The 18,344-nt window shown below is 38.4% G+C and overlaps 2 protein-coding genes and 1 long non-coding RNA gene across 8 annotated transcripts; 1 reads left to right on the top strand and 2 right to left on the bottom strand.

Annotated features, from left to right (window-relative positions):
* Window positions 1–313: 313 nt before the first annotated feature.
* On the bottom strand, window positions 314–2,123 carry LOC111333400 (uncharacterized). Its single transcript, XM_022938962.2, has 2 exons — window positions 1,725–2,123; window positions 314–1,580 (listed from the first exon to the last, which is right to left on the bottom strand). The coding sequence occupies exons 1-2, from the start codon at window positions 1,969–1,971 to the stop codon at window positions 1,114–1,116; spliced, it is 714 nt and encodes a 237-aa protein (XP_022794697.1). The 5' UTR covers window positions 1,972–2,123; the 3' UTR covers window positions 314–1,113.
* A 168-nt stretch (window positions 2,124–2,291) lies between these two features.
* Window positions 2,292–14,725, top strand: LOC111333394 (uncharacterized). Of its 6 annotated transcripts, none has more exons than XR_015988764.1 (5): window positions 4,753–5,352; window positions 8,617–8,720; window positions 8,835–12,824; window positions 13,497–13,633; window positions 14,509–14,725. It is a non-coding gene; the product is annotated as an uncharacterized LOC111333394 (long non-coding RNA). The 6 variants fall into 6 exon arrangements; XR_015988760.1 differs by lacking the exon at window positions 4,753–5,352 and adding an exon at window positions 5,415–6,925; XR_015988768.1 differs by lacking the exons at window positions 4,753–5,352; window positions 8,617–8,720 and adding an exon at window positions 2,292–2,967.
* LOC148743281 (adenosine receptor A3-like) lies at window positions 14,462–17,883 on the bottom strand. Its single transcript, XM_088725459.1, has 2 exons — window positions 17,670–17,883; window positions 14,462–16,086 (listed from the first exon to the last, which is right to left on the bottom strand). The coding sequence occupies exon 2, from the start codon at window positions 15,946–15,948 to the stop codon at window positions 15,028–15,030; it is 921 nt and encodes a 306-aa protein (XP_088581585.1). The 5' UTR covers window positions 15,949–16,086; window positions 17,670–17,883; the 3' UTR covers window positions 14,462–15,027.
* Window positions 17,884–18,344: the final 461 nt, after the last annotated feature.

The following is an 18,344-nucleotide window of genomic DNA, read 5'->3' as shown; positions in this document are numbered from 1 at the left end:
AATCCATAACTCCTTTGTGAATAGTACCTAAACGCCATTTTCTCACCTTTCGAAAGCTCAATAAAAGGAATGATTAAGTTTTACTAGGAGTAAAGTAATTCATTAACACTTTCGGGGCATCGCAGCGTCGCTTGTCAGATCGTTTCCTTAAATGAGCAACCAAAGGTACACATTTCCTTTTCCAATCGTTCTGTCAGGCTTTCTCGAAACTTGATAAGTTTGATTACAACTGTTATATTTTAAGAGAAAACAAAGTTTTGAACTAGTTTAAAGTTGGCAGCGTTTCAAAGGCAATGAGAACTCTCTCTTCGTGTGCAATTTACAAACTCTTTCTTTTATTGTAAATATTTGACTACAATTTAGCACGTATTTTACAGTCTGGACCCACAAACTCTAAATTCATTAACCTTTTTTGTTCTTGAGAGTTTGAAATAATCAACTACAAATGCTTCTCAGCGAAAAGATCGTTGGGTCGTTAATGGCCCCTACTTCGCTTCTTCACCGCAATTACACTAGTTATTGGAATCCTTCGAATTCGAACAAATTTGCGAATATGTTATTTAATATACAAAATTTACATCATTCGCTGCGGATCCAAAGCAAATTGGATGTCTTTCGATCTCCACTCTGCGTTAAATATTCCGTGCAATAACTAAAGTGGTTCATCTCTTAGCCCTAATCGCTTTTAGTGTTGTATAAATAGGTGTAAATAACAACTGTAAACACTCCATGGTGCTTGACAACTACGACTCTTCAGTTCAAGCTTTCTCGTTTCGAAACGCTCAATGAAAACCAGATTGAATGAGGGGAATAGAATTTTTTGATGAAATTTCCTTACTTAGTGACGACAACTATATCCGGCTGAAGTGCTTTCCGCTCTCAGCAAAGGTATCCCCGTTGGATGCTCTAGAGTTACGATATTAAACTGGGTATCAAACAAATGATTTTTGTATTATACTTAGATTGCCTAGATTTTGAAGTAAAAAATCTTAAGTGTCTGTAAGCAAGGTATTGCTTTGTCCACTCTAGTCTGCGGTACGTTTATTTCGATGTGAAGAGAAAGAAGTCATTTCGCGTTTACGTTATTGTTCTTTCTTTCCAGTAATAGACCCGTTAAAGCAAAGAAGACATCGGCGATGGTCTTAGATGAGGAGGAAGAAATTGTGAATAGTGCTGTGGATACTGAGCTAAACCTGGATATGAAGGATGGTAAAATGAGTACGGAGCATGTGTTGATAGTTCGCTGGGGCGACTTTGTTCTCTGTACAGAATAGGAACACGTACCATCCGTTGATGACTCGCTTGAGCTAAACTTGCTGCCTCCATCTCGGCAGCAAGTTGCCTCTTCCATTTGTTCCGCCGGTTCTGAAACCATATCTTAACTTGCGTTTCTGTGAGGTGAAGTTGGGAGGCCAAGCCAGCTCGTTCCGATGAGGAAAGATACCTTTTTATATCAAACGTCGACTCCAGTTGATACACTTGACTTCGTGAGAACACCGTTCTTGTCTTCTTCTTTCTTCGTTTCTTGTTAATATCTTTCTTGTCACCTTCAGAGGATTGGTCGTCCTTTTCCAATGAATCTGTAAGAGAATTTCACATGAATTTCTGCTGCAGATCGAGGTTTTAGATCACCCTCATTCGAGCCCAAAAAGGGCTCGTTTACAAGTGCTATTACTCCGTCTACAACCCGAATACCGGAAGCGCGCATGTTGCTAGTTACTAACCTTCTACAGACGCTCTGCTCCAGTCATCAAAGTCATACTCTAGTCTTCTATTCAGATGCGAAGGGCTTGAATCAGGCCGGTGGATTTCGCAACCTTCTTTATTCGTATGTTCAGCGCGCTGTCTGTCATAAGTTCCTCCCGCATCATTCGATGTTTCCAACTCTTTCCTCCCGTGACTTTCCCTTGAACTGCCGTTGTTCAAAATGTTGGAAATCGAAAACGGGTTCGATCGAGTCTTCTCCTCCATATTTAAACACAGTTCCGCCTGAATGTGTCGCAACGAAGATAACTCAAGACTGAAGTAGTATATATTTCTTAAGCTTCAGAAATGGCAAACAAAGATCGTTTGTGTACGCCTGAATGCATTGGGGCATGCGAGGCGACAATTTAAGTCAGTGATAATGATCAAGAATAAAAATGTCAAACTTGTTAAACGTCTGACATGTAAATGCGCGTCTGTGATTGGTCCAGGGTGACGACTAATGGAACCACGAGAAAGCTCGAATAATCATCTCCTCCCCCTCGTATACAAAAGCCCAGGAAAACTGATAAGAGTTGTTTGTGATTGGCTTTTGGCTGCTATCAATTAGTCCAAGACACGTTGTCATTCTAAAAGTGTTCATGTTTTGTCTTTTTCAATTGGCTGGGGGATAACAATTCGACAATTACCTCCTTGGTGTCGAACTACAATCGTGAAAGGCTTTTCTGTTAAAGGCATTCTTAGTTAAAGTGGACCATTTGTTGCTCCATGTCATAAACGGAACGTTTAGCTGTGCGGTTAAGGATTTGATTGGCCTCACGCCTACTTAAAACAAACATTCATCACGCCCCACCAACGATGTATCACACTTCATACGCCGAGATTTAAAAATCAAACTGTCGTCAAAGGAAATCTCTCGAGCTGACTCCACGACTTTGAGAGACCACGCGAAAACTTGCAGTCTCCTAACATCGCGCTAACGTGAGAGTTAGCAGTTTGAATTTACATAACACGTTCTGTCGAAAAGATGTGAACGATAAGGCATGAAATAATTAAGAGCACCAGGGAGCTTTTAACGAGAGTTTCGGGCGATAAGAGAGTGCCACGCAAGAAGTAGGTGATAAGGAGTGTCGCGAAAGAAATCCTACGAGGCGCTGCTAATGGTCTTCTGCCATTTGAGGTTGTTTCCACTCAAACGTTTTTGATGACTTGTTGATTGGCCTAAGTGACCACAGCTGGAAAATTTCATGAGATGCTAATGAGGTAAAAAGCAATTGGGTGATTGCATTCTGGCCCAACTTGTTTCGCCTAAGCAATATTAAGTCATTATTTCTTGACAGAAGAAGTGACATGATTGATGAATTGAAGATTGAAGATCTCAAACACCAATTCAAAGCCGACGCTAATCAATAGCCCTACCTGCTCTATTTAGCATAAACGAAAAAAAACATTTTCAACACCTTCTCGAAAAAAATCCTAACCTGTGTTTGTGAAAGCCCTCGGGATAGCCATTCATAAATCTTTTTTCACAAAGAAGGGGACATTGAATGGGTCTCAATAGCGAAAAGTATAAATGACAATTCCTTTAACCGTATTTGAGTTATAAGAATTCGATCCGCGAAAGCTGAGAAGATCCAATATTATTTTTTAATTCCTTCCTTTTCACAGATAAATGGGAAGGTAAACAATGAAAAATAATCTCAAGACCCATTAAGACCACGTATTAGAGTAACTATCTCTTATATTTATAGCCCCATAAGGTAATATCAGAAATCTATTTACTTAAAAAGAGGATAATCTCTAGAAGGCTCAGTGAATCGCTTCATTCTCGTCGTCGCTTTTGTTTAAAAAACTATCAAGGTGCAATCAGCGAGCATTTAGTAAGCACGGCAGGATTTCGTAAATTTCTCAGTCATTTGTAAGATTTCGTGACGTTTTGCCTGACAAAACGCACAGAAGAAAGGAAATTGATTTCAAGAGAAAATACACCTTTGTCTGATCTAGACAAATAAGTAGAGTTTCCGAGGACTTGAATAGAATATGTTTTGTAATTTGCAAATTGATGTGGATATTCATTTTTCCTGCCTCCTTAATCCGCAACTTATTAGACTTGAATCGACGAAGCTTTCAAAGACAATTTCTCCCAAAAAAGGTTGAAAATTGACTTTGTGGAGCCATTTGTGTGGGCAATATTTTTTTTTATCAAAACGGCGAGAATAGCAATAAAATTTTTGCCCAGAGCGCAATTTGTGTGAGAACAAGTAAATAAATAAATATTTTCCTCCAAAGCTTAGTCAATTTGAACTATCGAGAATTATATTTACCGAAGGAGGGGCACGAGGGACTATCAACAAATACATCACTTAATAGGTTTTTAGTGGCTTCGACAAGCTGTAGCAAACCGTTGGTTTTACGGTCAGTTTATGACTCCTTTGTGGGCTTTTACAGCAATTAATTGTGAATAGGAATGAATATGCCCATTCACAGGAAATTTCTTCTCTTAGTTACCCACTTTAACAGAGGGGTTTGATCGCGATGGTGGTTTCCCCGTTTCCGATAGGGCATGAACTTCGTCAAATTTCTCAGTGATTAAAAACGAAAATATATACGACAATTCTTGAGTATTATTTGAAGAGATTGATAGTCGCAGTGAGAGGAGGCTTGAGCACCTTACGGAAATGATTGAAGTTGTGTCTTCATCTCAAGAAATTAAATTGGATTTAGAAGTGTTTTTCACTTTACTCTCATTTCTTTCAATAAATCGCCCATTTTCATTCGGTTGATAAATCTTTATTTTGATAGAAGAGATTTGAACTTGGGGAGAGTTCTAGATCTTATTTCGTCTATTTAATGCAGTGACACATGCAAATGACGGTGCATTGTGATTAATAGCTCGCTCGACACATTTTTATCATTTTGAGTAATTTCATTGCAAATCAGCCGTCATTAACGAAAGAGTCAAGGCGCCAAACATTCTGGAGTACATAAAAGATAACAACATTGGTTTTATCGACTCGCGTTTAAAATGCTATCCCTTTAGATTGCTTGGCGCTCCACCCCAAAATATAACTAAACACACGATAAATCAATCGTTTGGTCTTGTTCAAAACAAGAACAAAAAGTTCACGGCCAATTTTACGATATTTGTTGGCTTGATTTGCTTTCGGGAGCAAACACTTAACCTAAGTGTTTTTTTTCTCAGTCGTGGCTCGATGGCTGCTCAACATCATGACATCAAAAACGTGTCACTTCTTAGTTAAGGAAGCAATTGTTCGGTTCAACTCTTCAGTACAATTGACTAAACTCTTCAATTAATGGCAATTTAAAGCAAGGGTAGCCTTAATCCTGAGAACTTCGAGCCACCCATTACATGGCTCCATGTCGCAAGGAAGCTGTTAGCCATATATCATCCATTTTACAGGGAGCTATCGCGATACATAAATTTCAGTCAAGTCTAAACCGTAGAAAAGTGACGAACTGCCTCGAGGGCTTGTTTTGACAAGTATTGTTGAAAACCTTTCAAGATATTAATATTTTAAAAGATGGTGATTTGTAAAGTGGTGAAACTTGGTGGCCCGTTCAGCTGCTTTACTCACGCAATCGATGAAAGAAAGCGAGTCCAAGGAAGAAGAAAATTTCGAGTCTGAAGTAAGGTTTCGTTTGTTTATAGTCGCACTAAATTGGACAACAAAGGGTAGTATTCAAATTATTTAACATACACAGTCAAATTTCGTCAACATTCAAGCTTAAAATGGAAAGCAATTAACACTCCGCAGGCTTTATTGCGATCTCTTTGTTCGCGCTTTTGTCTCATGGGCTTTTGTTTAGAGCTTCTGAGCACCCCCGAGGCAAAACTATGAAATTGCTACGAGCAGGAGGTACATAGAAGGTTGTGTCATAACAAGACGTATTGTCGCTACCATAAGAAAGAAAAACACGTTAATTTGACTCTGCGGGCTTTTCCTTTCTACGTTTTTCACAGCACACGGCCAATGAGGTTTCTGTTTACAGTACTCTTTCACGAGGTAATACCTTCAGTGAATATACGATTAAGATTCCATTAAGAGGGTTAGAAGAACAATGTCAAGGCAATTAGAACCTTCGTCTCACTGTTTCGTAGCCCTATTAGGTACCTAACGGCTCATCACGTAGTGTTTTAATGTGAATCCTTTTTTATACAAGTTGCTTTTAATTTGACTGAAAGATGTCTCACTCAAATCATGGTATAAAGCGTGTGGTGAAAAGGGATTAATCCAAAGACGAATGGCGATCGAAACTGCCCAGCGAAACTCGACATTTGCGGCCAAGAGTTAAATGCAGTTTTAGACTTGAACCCACCATTGTCTGCGATACGTTGCCGTTTGAATTTTTATGGGCCTTAGTAGACTATGAATGGGGATTTCAATGACATAACAGGATGCAGAGCACTTAGCTAGCTCCTCCCATCGAGGACTAGCCAAAAGCCAACATCGCTTGAACGAAATTAATCGGCGTAGTGAATGGATAACGATAGATGCGTCTAAATATCTAAAAGCGTCAAAGGCAGCTTAAGTGCCATTCTTATGCTTAGAAGGCGTTTAACAAAAGCACTAAACCCGAGGTGCCTCGAGCAATGATACAAATAAACTTTATAAAGCGCACGCTTTAACTTTGAACAGGAATAAATAGCGCAGCAATTTTAGTCAACAGAGTAAGGTTGCACGAAAATTCACCTTACCATTCTGGCTTTGTGTTTTCAAGAAAAGTTCAAACTGCCGCGGGCGGTTTAGTTAATATGGGGGTTCAAGGCATGAAAACGTTTCAAAAAAGAGTTTCGGACCAGCACTAGTTCGTAACTACCCAATGTCGTTTTGAGAGAAAAGGAAAAATACCTTTCCGGACCTTATATAGTTATCAATTCTCAATGTGGTATTGAAAGTTAGTACGGAGAAATTCGAATTTGGTCATTCTTGACGAATGAACATCCGTTTGGCTCCACATGTTTGTTTTGATCGATTTAACGGTCAATTGCTGTCGAAAAGTCTGATATTGCTCGATTGGTTTCATACTTAGTTTTCATCGGCCGATCCTTCTAGATTTGATGTCCCGTAAAATGAAAAGCTTTTATCCTCCTTGATTACAATGCGCCAAATTAGGTATATAATGTTTCGCACTCTTTTCTATCAAGAGTGTGATATGCTATATTGGACCTATCTTAGAGCTCGTTTCAACATGATGCCAGGTGAGACATATGTGCTAAACTACACTGAAATTTTAGTTAACAAAGAAAGAGATTTTGCTATCAGCGCAGCCTTCGTGGATTTCCTGAATACAACTTAACTTTGATTACCTGTGATATGATTGCAGATTAGATTCACAGAAGTTGTCTTCAACAGGAAACTTGTTAATCTCGGCTTCAAATTAACAATTTTTTATTTGTACGATAGATCGAGTTTGCCACTTTGATTCTTTTAGATCATAACTGCAAACGTTCTCTGATAACCAGTTGGAAGTAAAATAGTTGGGGATATTTACCGATCTGGGAGCTTGGATAGTAAAATTTCCTAGTAGCAACAACTACATAGGTAACAACTCTTTTTGAAATAGAATGATCAGAAGATATTTCCAATCCTGTGCAAGATACAAGTATAGTCAGTTCTGGCGGCTAATCAGAGCGCGGTGAAACCAATCGACCATTACCGGCTTTGGTTAGTTAATATGCGAAAAAGGTATTAAAGATTTGGATTTTAAGCCTGATCCGATAACTTTTACTTTTCAGACTTTGGTTGTTTCGCTTCCCAGACGAGACAGCTTGTAAAGTCATGAGTTATCAGATCTGTGAAAATCAAAGCTTTTTTGAAAAAACCTTCCCGACATTCCCTGTTGTAATTACAAGGAAGAGCCGTATGTTTGGCAAAAAAAAAAAAAAAATTGTGACATTTCCTGTTTGACTAGAAAACGGAAAGTTGTTTTTGAGTTTGCTGTTTGATGATATTCGCTTTCAAAGAAGTCTTTCTACGATCCTTATCAACCACTCATTCTAACATCGCTCCTGTCATTTCCCTTTTTCTAATGTAGAACTTAAATATTCGTAAATTTTACGCCGTCTTAAGGCTAATAACAGTCTTGTTTACTCGCTTAGATTACAGTGAACTGCATCCTACACAATCTGATTAAAATGAACAACTATTATAGAGATCTTTTTTTTTTTTTTCATTTCTAGCTAGAGCACCGATATGTCGATCACATCTCGATTTGTTCGAAAAAAAAAAAACAGAATTTATCCGACTTTTCATATGTAAAATAAAAGTTTGTTATAAAATCGCATTTGCGGTATTGCTGCATCACGTTCCATCAATATACAAAAAAGTAAAGTTTTTAATTTAAATGTCCAATTTTAGTATGTTCTAGACATATGCTATTCTTAGAGCTGAATTTACGTCTAAAGTTCTAAGAAGGTCACCGGTCCAATAGAAACAAGAAAATTGAACATCGCTTGCTCAGACCTCACTGTGTTGGCTTCGTTGGAGATCAGCTAATCATGCAAAGCGGATTTCAGCTAAGGTCTACGAAGGTGATAAGGGGAGGAAAAAGAGGGAGGTGGAAGTGAGGCGGGGAGGGAGTTTCTCTGAAAGTAAAATGGCGATTTCACATCTCAAAAATTATAAAAGGGGCATCTACAACAGCCAATTACGTAGTCAGGCTCTTGGCATTTAACGTTCAGGAAATTTAAAATAAAAAAAAAAAAACACATTATCATCGATATCCACAACAAAAACAAAGGAAAAACAACGAGGCAAAACAACAATAAGACAGCAAATCAAAAACAGTAATAAAAAAAAAAAACATTTTCTCCAATCTTGGTTAACAATAACGCAAGAAAAGCCTACAGAGTTTGCCTACTAACTTAATATCGCTTGTTTCTTGTTCAAGCCACTGTGAAAAGGAAATAATTAGAATGCAACAGACCTATGTAAAGTTTGTTTGTTTGCGTTACGACCCTGGCGTTAGAGACGTCACGCTGGCAGGCTGTCAAGGTAGATAAACTCTTCTCGTTAATTAATCTACTTTGATAAACATACCTCGCAGAATACCTTCCATTTACCGTAAAAGGGTCGTTTAACCTTCCCGCTTTTGCTTTGCTTTTTAAGAAATCCTTTCCACAGTTTCAAGACTTCCTTCAGTATGCCGACTGATCGTCCACGTGGAATCTTCATCGACGTTCATAATTCTAAAGAAATCAAACACAGCTTGACGGAAACCTCCCGAATCGTTGTGTCTATAGACTTTGAAATACAGGACTTCGCCTTATGGTTTAGAAGTGTCATGCATCTGGTGGATAAAAAGTTATATCTGGCACTCGAGACCTCCCGAGCTCCCGGCCCACCGAGTTGTGCCAGTCATGTTTGTTCCCAAGGCTATCCCGGCGAAGTGTCAAGAGCTCCGAGTCGAGTATGACGTACGTATCTGTAACGCAATGTCGTTTGCATCAAATTCTTACAAAATAATAACAGGGGCGTGCGTGAGATTTTGAAGGTGTACGCTCAGCGCGGAAATTGGGAGCGCCGAAGGCAACCCGAACTTGGAGGTCTGGAGGCACGCTTCCCCAGAAAATTTTGAAATTTAGGGTCTCGGAAATGCCATTTTCAACTGTTTGCGTGGAACTTTTTTTTATAAATAAATGCGACGGAAAATGTAGTAGTTAGTTGTTTATTTTACCCATCTCTAGAGTTTTAAAGCTAAAAGGGTGTTCGCTTTCTAAAATAACTTAAGAGTTAACAAGTCTAGGAAGCCAAATAACGTTTCTTGTCGTTTATGGATTAATGAAAAGGTACTGGAAAAACAAACACACACGCCAGTATAATTCGAAATTTAAAAATCGGTCCTATTTTATGGTAACTGTGACAAATGCTATAAGCGAATAAAAAAAAATTTTTTTCTAGATTTCAGCCGCACGCATAGTCTCCTTCGCAGCAGTTGTTTGGGCTCGTCACGCAACGCTCCCCGAGCCCAAACAACGGCTGCGAAGGAGACTACCGTACGCATGGGCGTACGTGCGTATATGGACGCCACGCCCCTGAATAATAATAAACAACGAAAAAAAAATAGTAAAATCAAACAACAGCAGTATTTACATGTGAGGTAATTGCAGTTGAATTAAAGCACCTCCAACTTGTCTTGTTCTGGGGTTTATACATTCATGACGAACTATAGGGGGAAATTTTACCATATTATTACATTGCAATGAACGTGTCAAAGTTGACAGGTATAATGGCTAAGGCAAGAGACCACGTATCCCTTCCAACACTGAAAATACCTTATAATACTGAGATATATCCATGGCTAACATATAGTGACGTCGTTTGAACGAGTTCGCATTCAACGAGACTTCTGTCCATATTCGAGATTCAAAAGAAAACCACGAGAATACGACCTTCTCAAATCGCTGATAAGAATCGAGACCATTGCCTTTTGAGTCTTTAAAAATACTAAACGTATATCAGCGCAATACATTTCTGATAGCAATTTTAATGTATTCAAATCACCACAACAATCTGCCAAGTTATTTTACTGAATTACTTCTTGACTGGCAAATGGCAAAATGCATACTTATGATACACTCCGATCAACACAAAAAATACATATTGTATATACTGTAAGGAATTATGGAAATAAGTACATGGAACAATATGCCAAGAGAGTTAAAGGCTTAAATTCATTTTACTATATAATTGACACTAGGATGTTAATGATAGGGGCGTTAACCAGTCAGGACGACAACGGCGAAGAAAATGTCGATTAAAAATGAATTTAAATTGATAGAAAGAATTTTGCGAATAGCTGGATGCATTTGCTGTATCTTATGCCCCACCTCAGTGTCACGTATGTGAGCAACGTTGAGTTCCAAATATTTGGAACTCAACGGTGCTCACATACGTGAATTAATTTAAAACTTAATTCAATATTTAGCCGTCGGCGTTTTAGTTCTCGGACAACGTAAATTTTGGTGATTTCACGTAGCTCAGTTTGGCAGAGGACGGCTGTGAAATGTACAAATTTTTAAAATGCACGTGCTGAGCTATTACTCTGCCAATTAGATTTCTTGTTTTGCCACGTCCTGATTGCCGTTGCGTCGTGTTTTGCGTAAGGTCCCTATTATTATAGATAAGACTTCGAACGTGACCGCGTTTAGCTTACCAGTCCTTGTTTCTATTGACGTAGTAGAACTAAGTAGGGCTCCTATGTAGGGGATCTTTTATCTAGTACTTTCTAGCCGCTTTTGTCAATAACTTTTTACAAAAGGCGAAAATATGATTAGAAAATTAAAAAGTTACTGAACAAAAATCTGAACCCATGAAGCCGGTGACTTCAAACATCCTTTTCAACGAATTAAAGAAATTTCATTTAACAGTGCAATATGTTTTCTCAGAGGGATTTCAGCCTAAGATTTGGATGGGTGGTTAGCTAATTCATTACGGGGCTTTTCCGTAGTTCACGACGATGCCTTTTGACGCCAAGTACCACTGAATGCTTCTGTTTTTGTTACTTTGTGTAAATACAGTCTTTCTGTTATTTACGCCTCACCAAGATCGAAATGAATTCTGGTGAGTGTACTTAAATAGTTCCATTGAGAATATGGCCACAATCAAGTTTAGTAGAGTTATGAAATAAAGGTAAACTTGTCACCTGCGTGGGCGTTGTTAACTCAATCAGGCATCATCTTTCATTTGTGCACGTGTGATATTTTGAGCAAGCTAGATGTGTTATCTATCGAGGGACGCACCCGCTTTTACCCGTCTTGAATTACCCTGGTCTTTTACAACACCCCGTCACCCAATCGAGCACAGAGACCCCTAAATTCTGAAAGTCTTTTGTTAAGGGGGCGACCATTGATCACTGCACACGACTTGAGCATCATCGTCCTGTCACTTCCTTATCCATTTCTTACTTACTGTCGTCTCATGTTTTCTATCTTCTCGTGTTTTTCGCCATGTTTTTAGTTTAATCCAATTTAACGATATTTCTATAGTACATATTACGAATTAAAATTTCGTGGTATGGTTCCCCTAAGGAATTCTGAAAGATTTTCATATGAGACATCTTTAACAGGTAAAGGAGCAATTCTTAAAAAAAGGTAAAAGAGTAGGAGGAAAAACTAAGGTACTCCTTTTATCTAAGCATCAAAAGCCCACAATTTGAGACATTTTTTTCGAACCTACGTCAGACCGCCTCTGGATTCAAGACCAAAAGAAACTCCTGTAAAGGAGCGATAAGTTATTGCTATTTTCAGTCCGCTAGAGGGCCTCCTAATTCCTTGGCCAGAAAAGGGCAGGGATTTGTTTTCCTGAAATTAGAAACATCTGAACTACGCCTCAATTGAATTATGATCACGCCAAACCTAATTATGGCCTACGCTTTCAAACACTTTTAGAATCTCGGTCGGACAACGCCAGCTAGAATTTATAACCAACGAAATATCCATCAAGATTCAAGAAAGCGATGAACTATCACTACTTCCATTCCATAGAGGATTCTCTGCCCCGAAATGTGCAGGATTGTTTTTCAATTTTTTTATATTTATTTATATATCTTTTTATTACAAACAACTGAACTACGCCCTAAGTAAATCCTGGTCAGAATAGGACGTTTTACGTGCCTGCAATTCTACACGGGGCTAAAATTATAACCGGTTCCACCAAGAGTTCTAATCTTTGGTCAGTGAACGTTTATCTGTCAGTATCAACTAGCGTACTTGCACCCACGTCAGCTGCTAACCAATCAATAACTCGGAGAAAACAATACGCGAATATTCTGACGTGTTGTCTGCAAATACGATCAGTTATCGCCATGTGCCAGTAGTTGACCTCAAAGTGTATAAATTGGGAAGTGGCGTGACTACGGTGGAGTTTCACTTCGCACTGCTCACCAGTGTTTCCAAGTCTTTACACAGAGAAGAGAGAACGCAGCCGAATAGGAATCTAACCAACCTAACATGGAAATGAATTCTCGGTGGATTTTAATCATTTCCGTAGGAATGCTTGCTGTTCAAAATCTCTTAGTGGACGCTGGCCCAGTGGACATGAGAATGTTTCCTAGAGAACAAGAAGAATACGAAAGAAGCTGGCTAGAAGAAAAGAGAGGTAATAGTCAATCTGATTTTCCCAGCTCGGTGATTGTTTAACTTGAAAATTGTTTCTAGTAAGGAGGTTTGACATGATTAATGAATAAGTCTTTATCTCAGCTGCAACTAAACCCTGCTGCGTTCTGAACGACATCAGACACTTGTCGCTCGAGCCAAAGGGAATGTAGTATCAGTCCATCTTCTCTCTAGTAAAACCGATGAAAGAGAAATGCTCGATTCGTTCATTTTAAATCTTGACTTACATGACTAGGCGATCAAAATATTCTAAGCTGCTGTTTTGGGTATGCACTGAAATTGAGACGACAAACATTTCCGGTGTTTGAAGCGCAAGGCACAAAATTCTCTGATAGAGAACATGACACTCATTAATTTGAGGAGAACTTCGTCTGGGGTTTTAGTTAACAAGTAACACTGTACGTCATGAAATCTTTCTGGAAAGCCATAGATTTAAATCTAAAATTTCCCCACGGCCCAAGCTTTGTTCCATTATTGGGCCAAGTTAGAACAGACAAATCTTGGCTGACAGACGTTAAAGTTGGCTGACACTGGCATGATTTAGGAAGCCCACAATTTCAATAATAGTGCCGTCATATCTTATTAACTATCCCTTGATTTAACCCGGTGAAATAAAACTTCAGGAAAATAAAGAGACTTCGTTATCTTCTCACAGGCCTCTGCCATGATATGAAACCAATCAAATGCATTTGGGAGCAAAATCTGTGCAATCACCTAAACCATGCAAACTATCAGGACTTCCTCGCCTTCGCTTACGTGGAGTGTCCCCAGACGTGCAGGATGTGTTGAGAGGTAAAATAAAGCCAAAGTCGCGATCCTGTAATAATTGGTAGTAGCAATCCCATGTTAATGTCATCATAATCGATACCAGGTTATGCTTCCTTTTCCCTCCTCCCCAGCCCCCTCCTAGCATGGTGTCAGTCTATTCCACTGTCCCTTTTAATGTTTTTGGGGAGAGGTCTTGCGTGAAACGCAATTTTTTTTTTTGTACCCCGCTTGTGCGCATGACAATGGGGCTTACTATCAAGAAAGCTCATTTCGTTCCAGGGCGGGCAAAGTTAAGAAAATTCCGCAGGCGAAACGTCGCGATACACATCAAAAGTAGTCACATCGTGAAACAACAAAAGATATTCAAGGTGTAAACATGACCCTCCTTTTGCAACGTGATAGCTATCTGACACATCCCATGGCGTTGTAATGCAATGGTAGTACGTAAAGCTTGCTGGTCTTAGAGAAACTTGATGTCTTAATTGGACTTTTTGAACACAAATAGCAGTTTGTTGCACTGTTTGAAATATTCAAAGTACCAGGAAAAATGCTCTCTCTCGGTATTTTTTTTTTTGTTTTTTTTGTTTTTTCTTTAGTTATTGCCTTTGAATAGTTTAAAGGCGAGTGTGTAGACTCTCTTTCCCTCATTCCTTGCAGTTGTGTCGGTATGCGCCCTCGTTTCAGATATTTTTTAAACAGCAACTATTTTGGCCAGAATTCTTTTAAATAAGGGAAGCTTAATGCTCAAAAGGAGAAGAGGGTGGGCAAAACTTTGAGATTAATTTTACTTAGAGGCCTCCAGATCAATTGAGCGTGTTCATGGATAGCTGGAGGCGATGGAATGGATGCTAATTCGTATACTTATCTGTTTATTTATCTCTTTGCATTTATTTTTACAGACAATATACTAGGAAACGGCAAGAATTCATGTTTACAAGAAAAGTTAGATGTTCCTCTAAAAACCTCTGACCAGCTATCGAGATATGTATTCATATTGCAAAGAAGTTCTTCTGTTTATGAAGCATTACCCTCCAGATTCAGCTATTTTTTTATTTTGGTCAATGTTATTCGTATAGTTATACTACCCTTATCAATAAAAATTCTCTTAGCCTACAATTGTTGTACTGACTAGTTCAGAGCTGTTCTACGAAAATTTGTGGATAATTAGTTTTCCTTAGAATATTTTAGCATTTTAAGGCTGGGTAGTTTTTTTTGTGTGATTAAATTCCTTGTAACATTTCCAAGTTAAAATATCAAAATGTGTGCGTAATACTTTGACACTTAAAATGTCCCGTAATACTTGAAAATTTGCCTCGGCAAGATTTTCCAATAGCTGGTATGTGTCAAGACGGATGACCATGGCATCCTGTTGAATCAGTCATGTTGTTGAGACGGTGCCTTGCAGATTATCCTTGTCTCTAGTCTTGTGAGCAAAACCACGTTCTAATTTTGTCCTTTACTGCTTGTCTTACTTCGCTGATCTTCCAGCAGTAAAGAAACGGGTTTAGTGTTGAGTTTAAGAACACGATAGTGCCTGTAAGATCCCGAGCTAAGTCAATAGATGGCGTGCGTAAAGCAGTGACAGAAATTAGAACTTGGACAATTCCAAAAGGTAGATAACAGGCCAGAAATGTCATTTGCACCCAGATTGCAGTGGACAATGTTTTTCTGTATCGCACAATGTTTATGGGAGGTAGTCCTCCCGTGGCTCCTTGTTGAACATTTACTTGTCTACCATGATTGCGAAGCGTACGATAAACTTTCGAGTAACAGAAGGTTGACGTTGTTACGCATGACAGCAGTAGTATGCTACCGCTGACTGCAGCAAATAAGAGCCTGAAAATAAACATTCCAGCAATTGCTGCACTAATGAGCCAAAATATCAAAATGGTGACTTTTATTCGTCTTAAAGAGAGAAATTGTCTATACCGAAACCCCAGTAACAAAGCGCACAGCCTTTCCACGCTTATGGCAGTCAGTGTCAACAATGATACTCCGCCAAACAGCACACTGGTTGCCTTACCTAAGATAGTAACATAAAGACAGCTGGTAGAATCCTCCGGCGACAGCAAAAAGACGGCTATTAGAGGTTGTGTAACGAGTCCTATTGCCAGATCTGTGCTTGCGAGGCATCGAAGGAGAAGTTTAGATGGTGGACGGAGAGACGTGGACACATTTTGAAGGGCAACAATAATTAGAACGTTACCCAGAAATGCCGTTACCGATAAAGGAATATTCAATGAGGCAATAAATATTTTAAGATGAAATGCATATAGACGCTTGACACATAACGGTTCGTAGCTTGTCGCGTTACTTCCAACCATCGCTGAACCCGTCATTTTTGACAGCTGGACTAAACAAAGATTTTGTCACACATCAATTTGTGATCGACCTTTTATCTAGCCTTATCACCTTTGCCGTTTTTTTTTCCCTCCAAGATTCTGAATCTTGCAGCAGTTCCAGGTTAGCCCAATTCCCTGAAGGAAAAACATAATTAGTTAAAGTGGTTCAGTGGCCAACTCCGCTTTCAAAGTCAACGCTGCTGTAAGTTCAAAGAACGATGTTCGTTGGAATGTAGCTGGGGCCAAAATAAAAGTAACCTTAACAGCCAATCAGAGCAAAGGAAAATATCACAAGGAGCCAATAAGTACTCAGACTGAGTAAATATGAGTAAACCGCTGTCAGTGGGAACACTGGAACGAAAAGAGGAACGCGGTGAATATGACATGACAAACCAAATCTCTCTCCTTGTTGTTGTTGTTGTTATTGTTGTTTTTTAATTTTTTATTTTTTCACGATGTATTGTAACATCCAGGTCTAATGATACTCCAGAAGCAAAAAATAAAAAAAAAATCCCCGCGGTCTTGATTTCCTTTTTTTCTCTTTTCTTTCTTTCTTTTTTTCTTTTTTTCTTATTTTCTTTACGCTCTGGGAGACACAGAGAGAGGCTATGAAGATTCACTATTGTTAAGTCATTATCGTTTAGTCGAGTTTCTACAGAATTCGGATTATTATTTGCCCTACACACAAGATATTTATGGCGGCGACTGCACTTTATGGATGCTAGTATCATAACTTTAAGACACCTTTGTAAAATATCCCCTGCCATCAATATACCAAGATCTTCCTAACGGAAATATCTTTTAAATGCCATTAACTCTGAACACTCATTCATCGGAATGATTCGTATTGTATTTATGGCTATTGATCTTCGTGACATTTTCTCATATTTTTCTTGTTTTTTAATTTCTGATTTCCTTTTTGCCTTTCTTTTTCTCTCTTATTGTCTTATTTTCTTTATGCTAAGGGAGACACTGAGATACAATAAAGATTTATTATTGTTCAATCGATGTCAAGGGAATTCCCTTTGTTAGTCAAATTTCGACAGAATTCGGATTTTTATTTGCCTTGCAAACAAGAAATTAATACATTCCATAAATTAAAGCACTTTTGTTTGTGCGTTTCTTTGTGTAAAATATGAATAACTAATTTTTATGGAACAATTTTCCTGCTGATCACTTTTTTTCACTTGGAAATGAAAGTAAAATACTTTACATTTATCATGAGAACGAGTCGCGTTTCAATCATTCAAACATTTACCTTAGGGATAGACTAGCACGAAAGCGGAGGCCCACATCCTTCGCACATGTACGTGATCAATAAAATTATACTTTGTTAGACAGGGGACCGTAGAAACTCTCTTCATAAATTTCTTTAACCCCCATTACTGAAGTCTATCAAGTGAAATTACATTTTACGGTCTAGTTTGGGATATCTCCCAAACTAGAAGGTTCTTTGACACGTTAATAAAGTTTCTATCTATCTCTACTAGGAGGGGCATAACATTAGTTTCAAAGTGACCAGGCTTTTGAAGTTAACCTGGATTCTACGTTAGATCTCACTTGTCTTTTTAGTAAGGATAAATTTGAGTGATTAAAAAAGATCTTTCAGTTCCACAGAGGATAAATTTCCAACAAATCTCGAAAACAAGGAGAAACTGAAATGACCAACTGTCTTTCAACCGTCGATTGGAGTTTCGGAATCATAATAAAAGCCTTACCTTGCACATCTACTCGCGGCCAGTAGTCTTGATTGATCCTGAATTGAGTCAGAATGTACAGCTACTCAAATAGAAAGTCCTGCAGAGTATGAACAGAACTCTCTGTTTACACTCAGCTTGCTGACCTACTTATTACGGAAACCTGATTGACATCTTTTTCAAGTACTCCCTGCCCACCAACATACAAAGATCTTCCTAACGGAATCATTCTTTATCTTTTGAACTTCCATTAATTACAAAATACAGACTTTCGTAACTTATATTGTATTTATACAATTATGGATACTGATCTTCGTGACATTTTCTCCTGTTTTTCAAGTTTCTTAATATCACTCTACTTGTGAATGACGTATCCAATGACCTTCCCATAATAGCAGTCCAGGAGAGAAAAAAATAATCTCATGATTTCCTGACAGAATGAGCAACGGAAAATTAAATAGTGGAGGTCGAGCGACTTTAAAAACCTCATCTAACGAACGTAACTTCCTTTTAATTTGAATCTTTCTGTGACAGAAGTCTAAATAACTTGGATATTTCGAGCTCATGAAAGACGGCTATAAAGGTTTATGATTACTTTCAATATGGAAAATGACAGTTTGCCAAATTTTGTTTGAATTTTTACATGAGAGTCGTTTTTAGATATTGTGTTTGTAAACTAAACAAACATCTTAAAAA

Source organism: Stylophora pistillata, chromosome 1 (genome assembly GCF_964205215.1).
Source record: "Stylophora pistillata chromosome 1, jaStyPist1.2, whole genome shotgun sequence".
Classification (NCBI taxonomy): domain Eukaryota; kingdom Metazoa; phylum Cnidaria; class Anthozoa; order Scleractinia; family Pocilloporidae; genus Stylophora; species Stylophora pistillata.
Note: the sequence above shows the minus strand (reverse complement) of the source record. Positions and strands in the feature narration are given on the sequence as shown.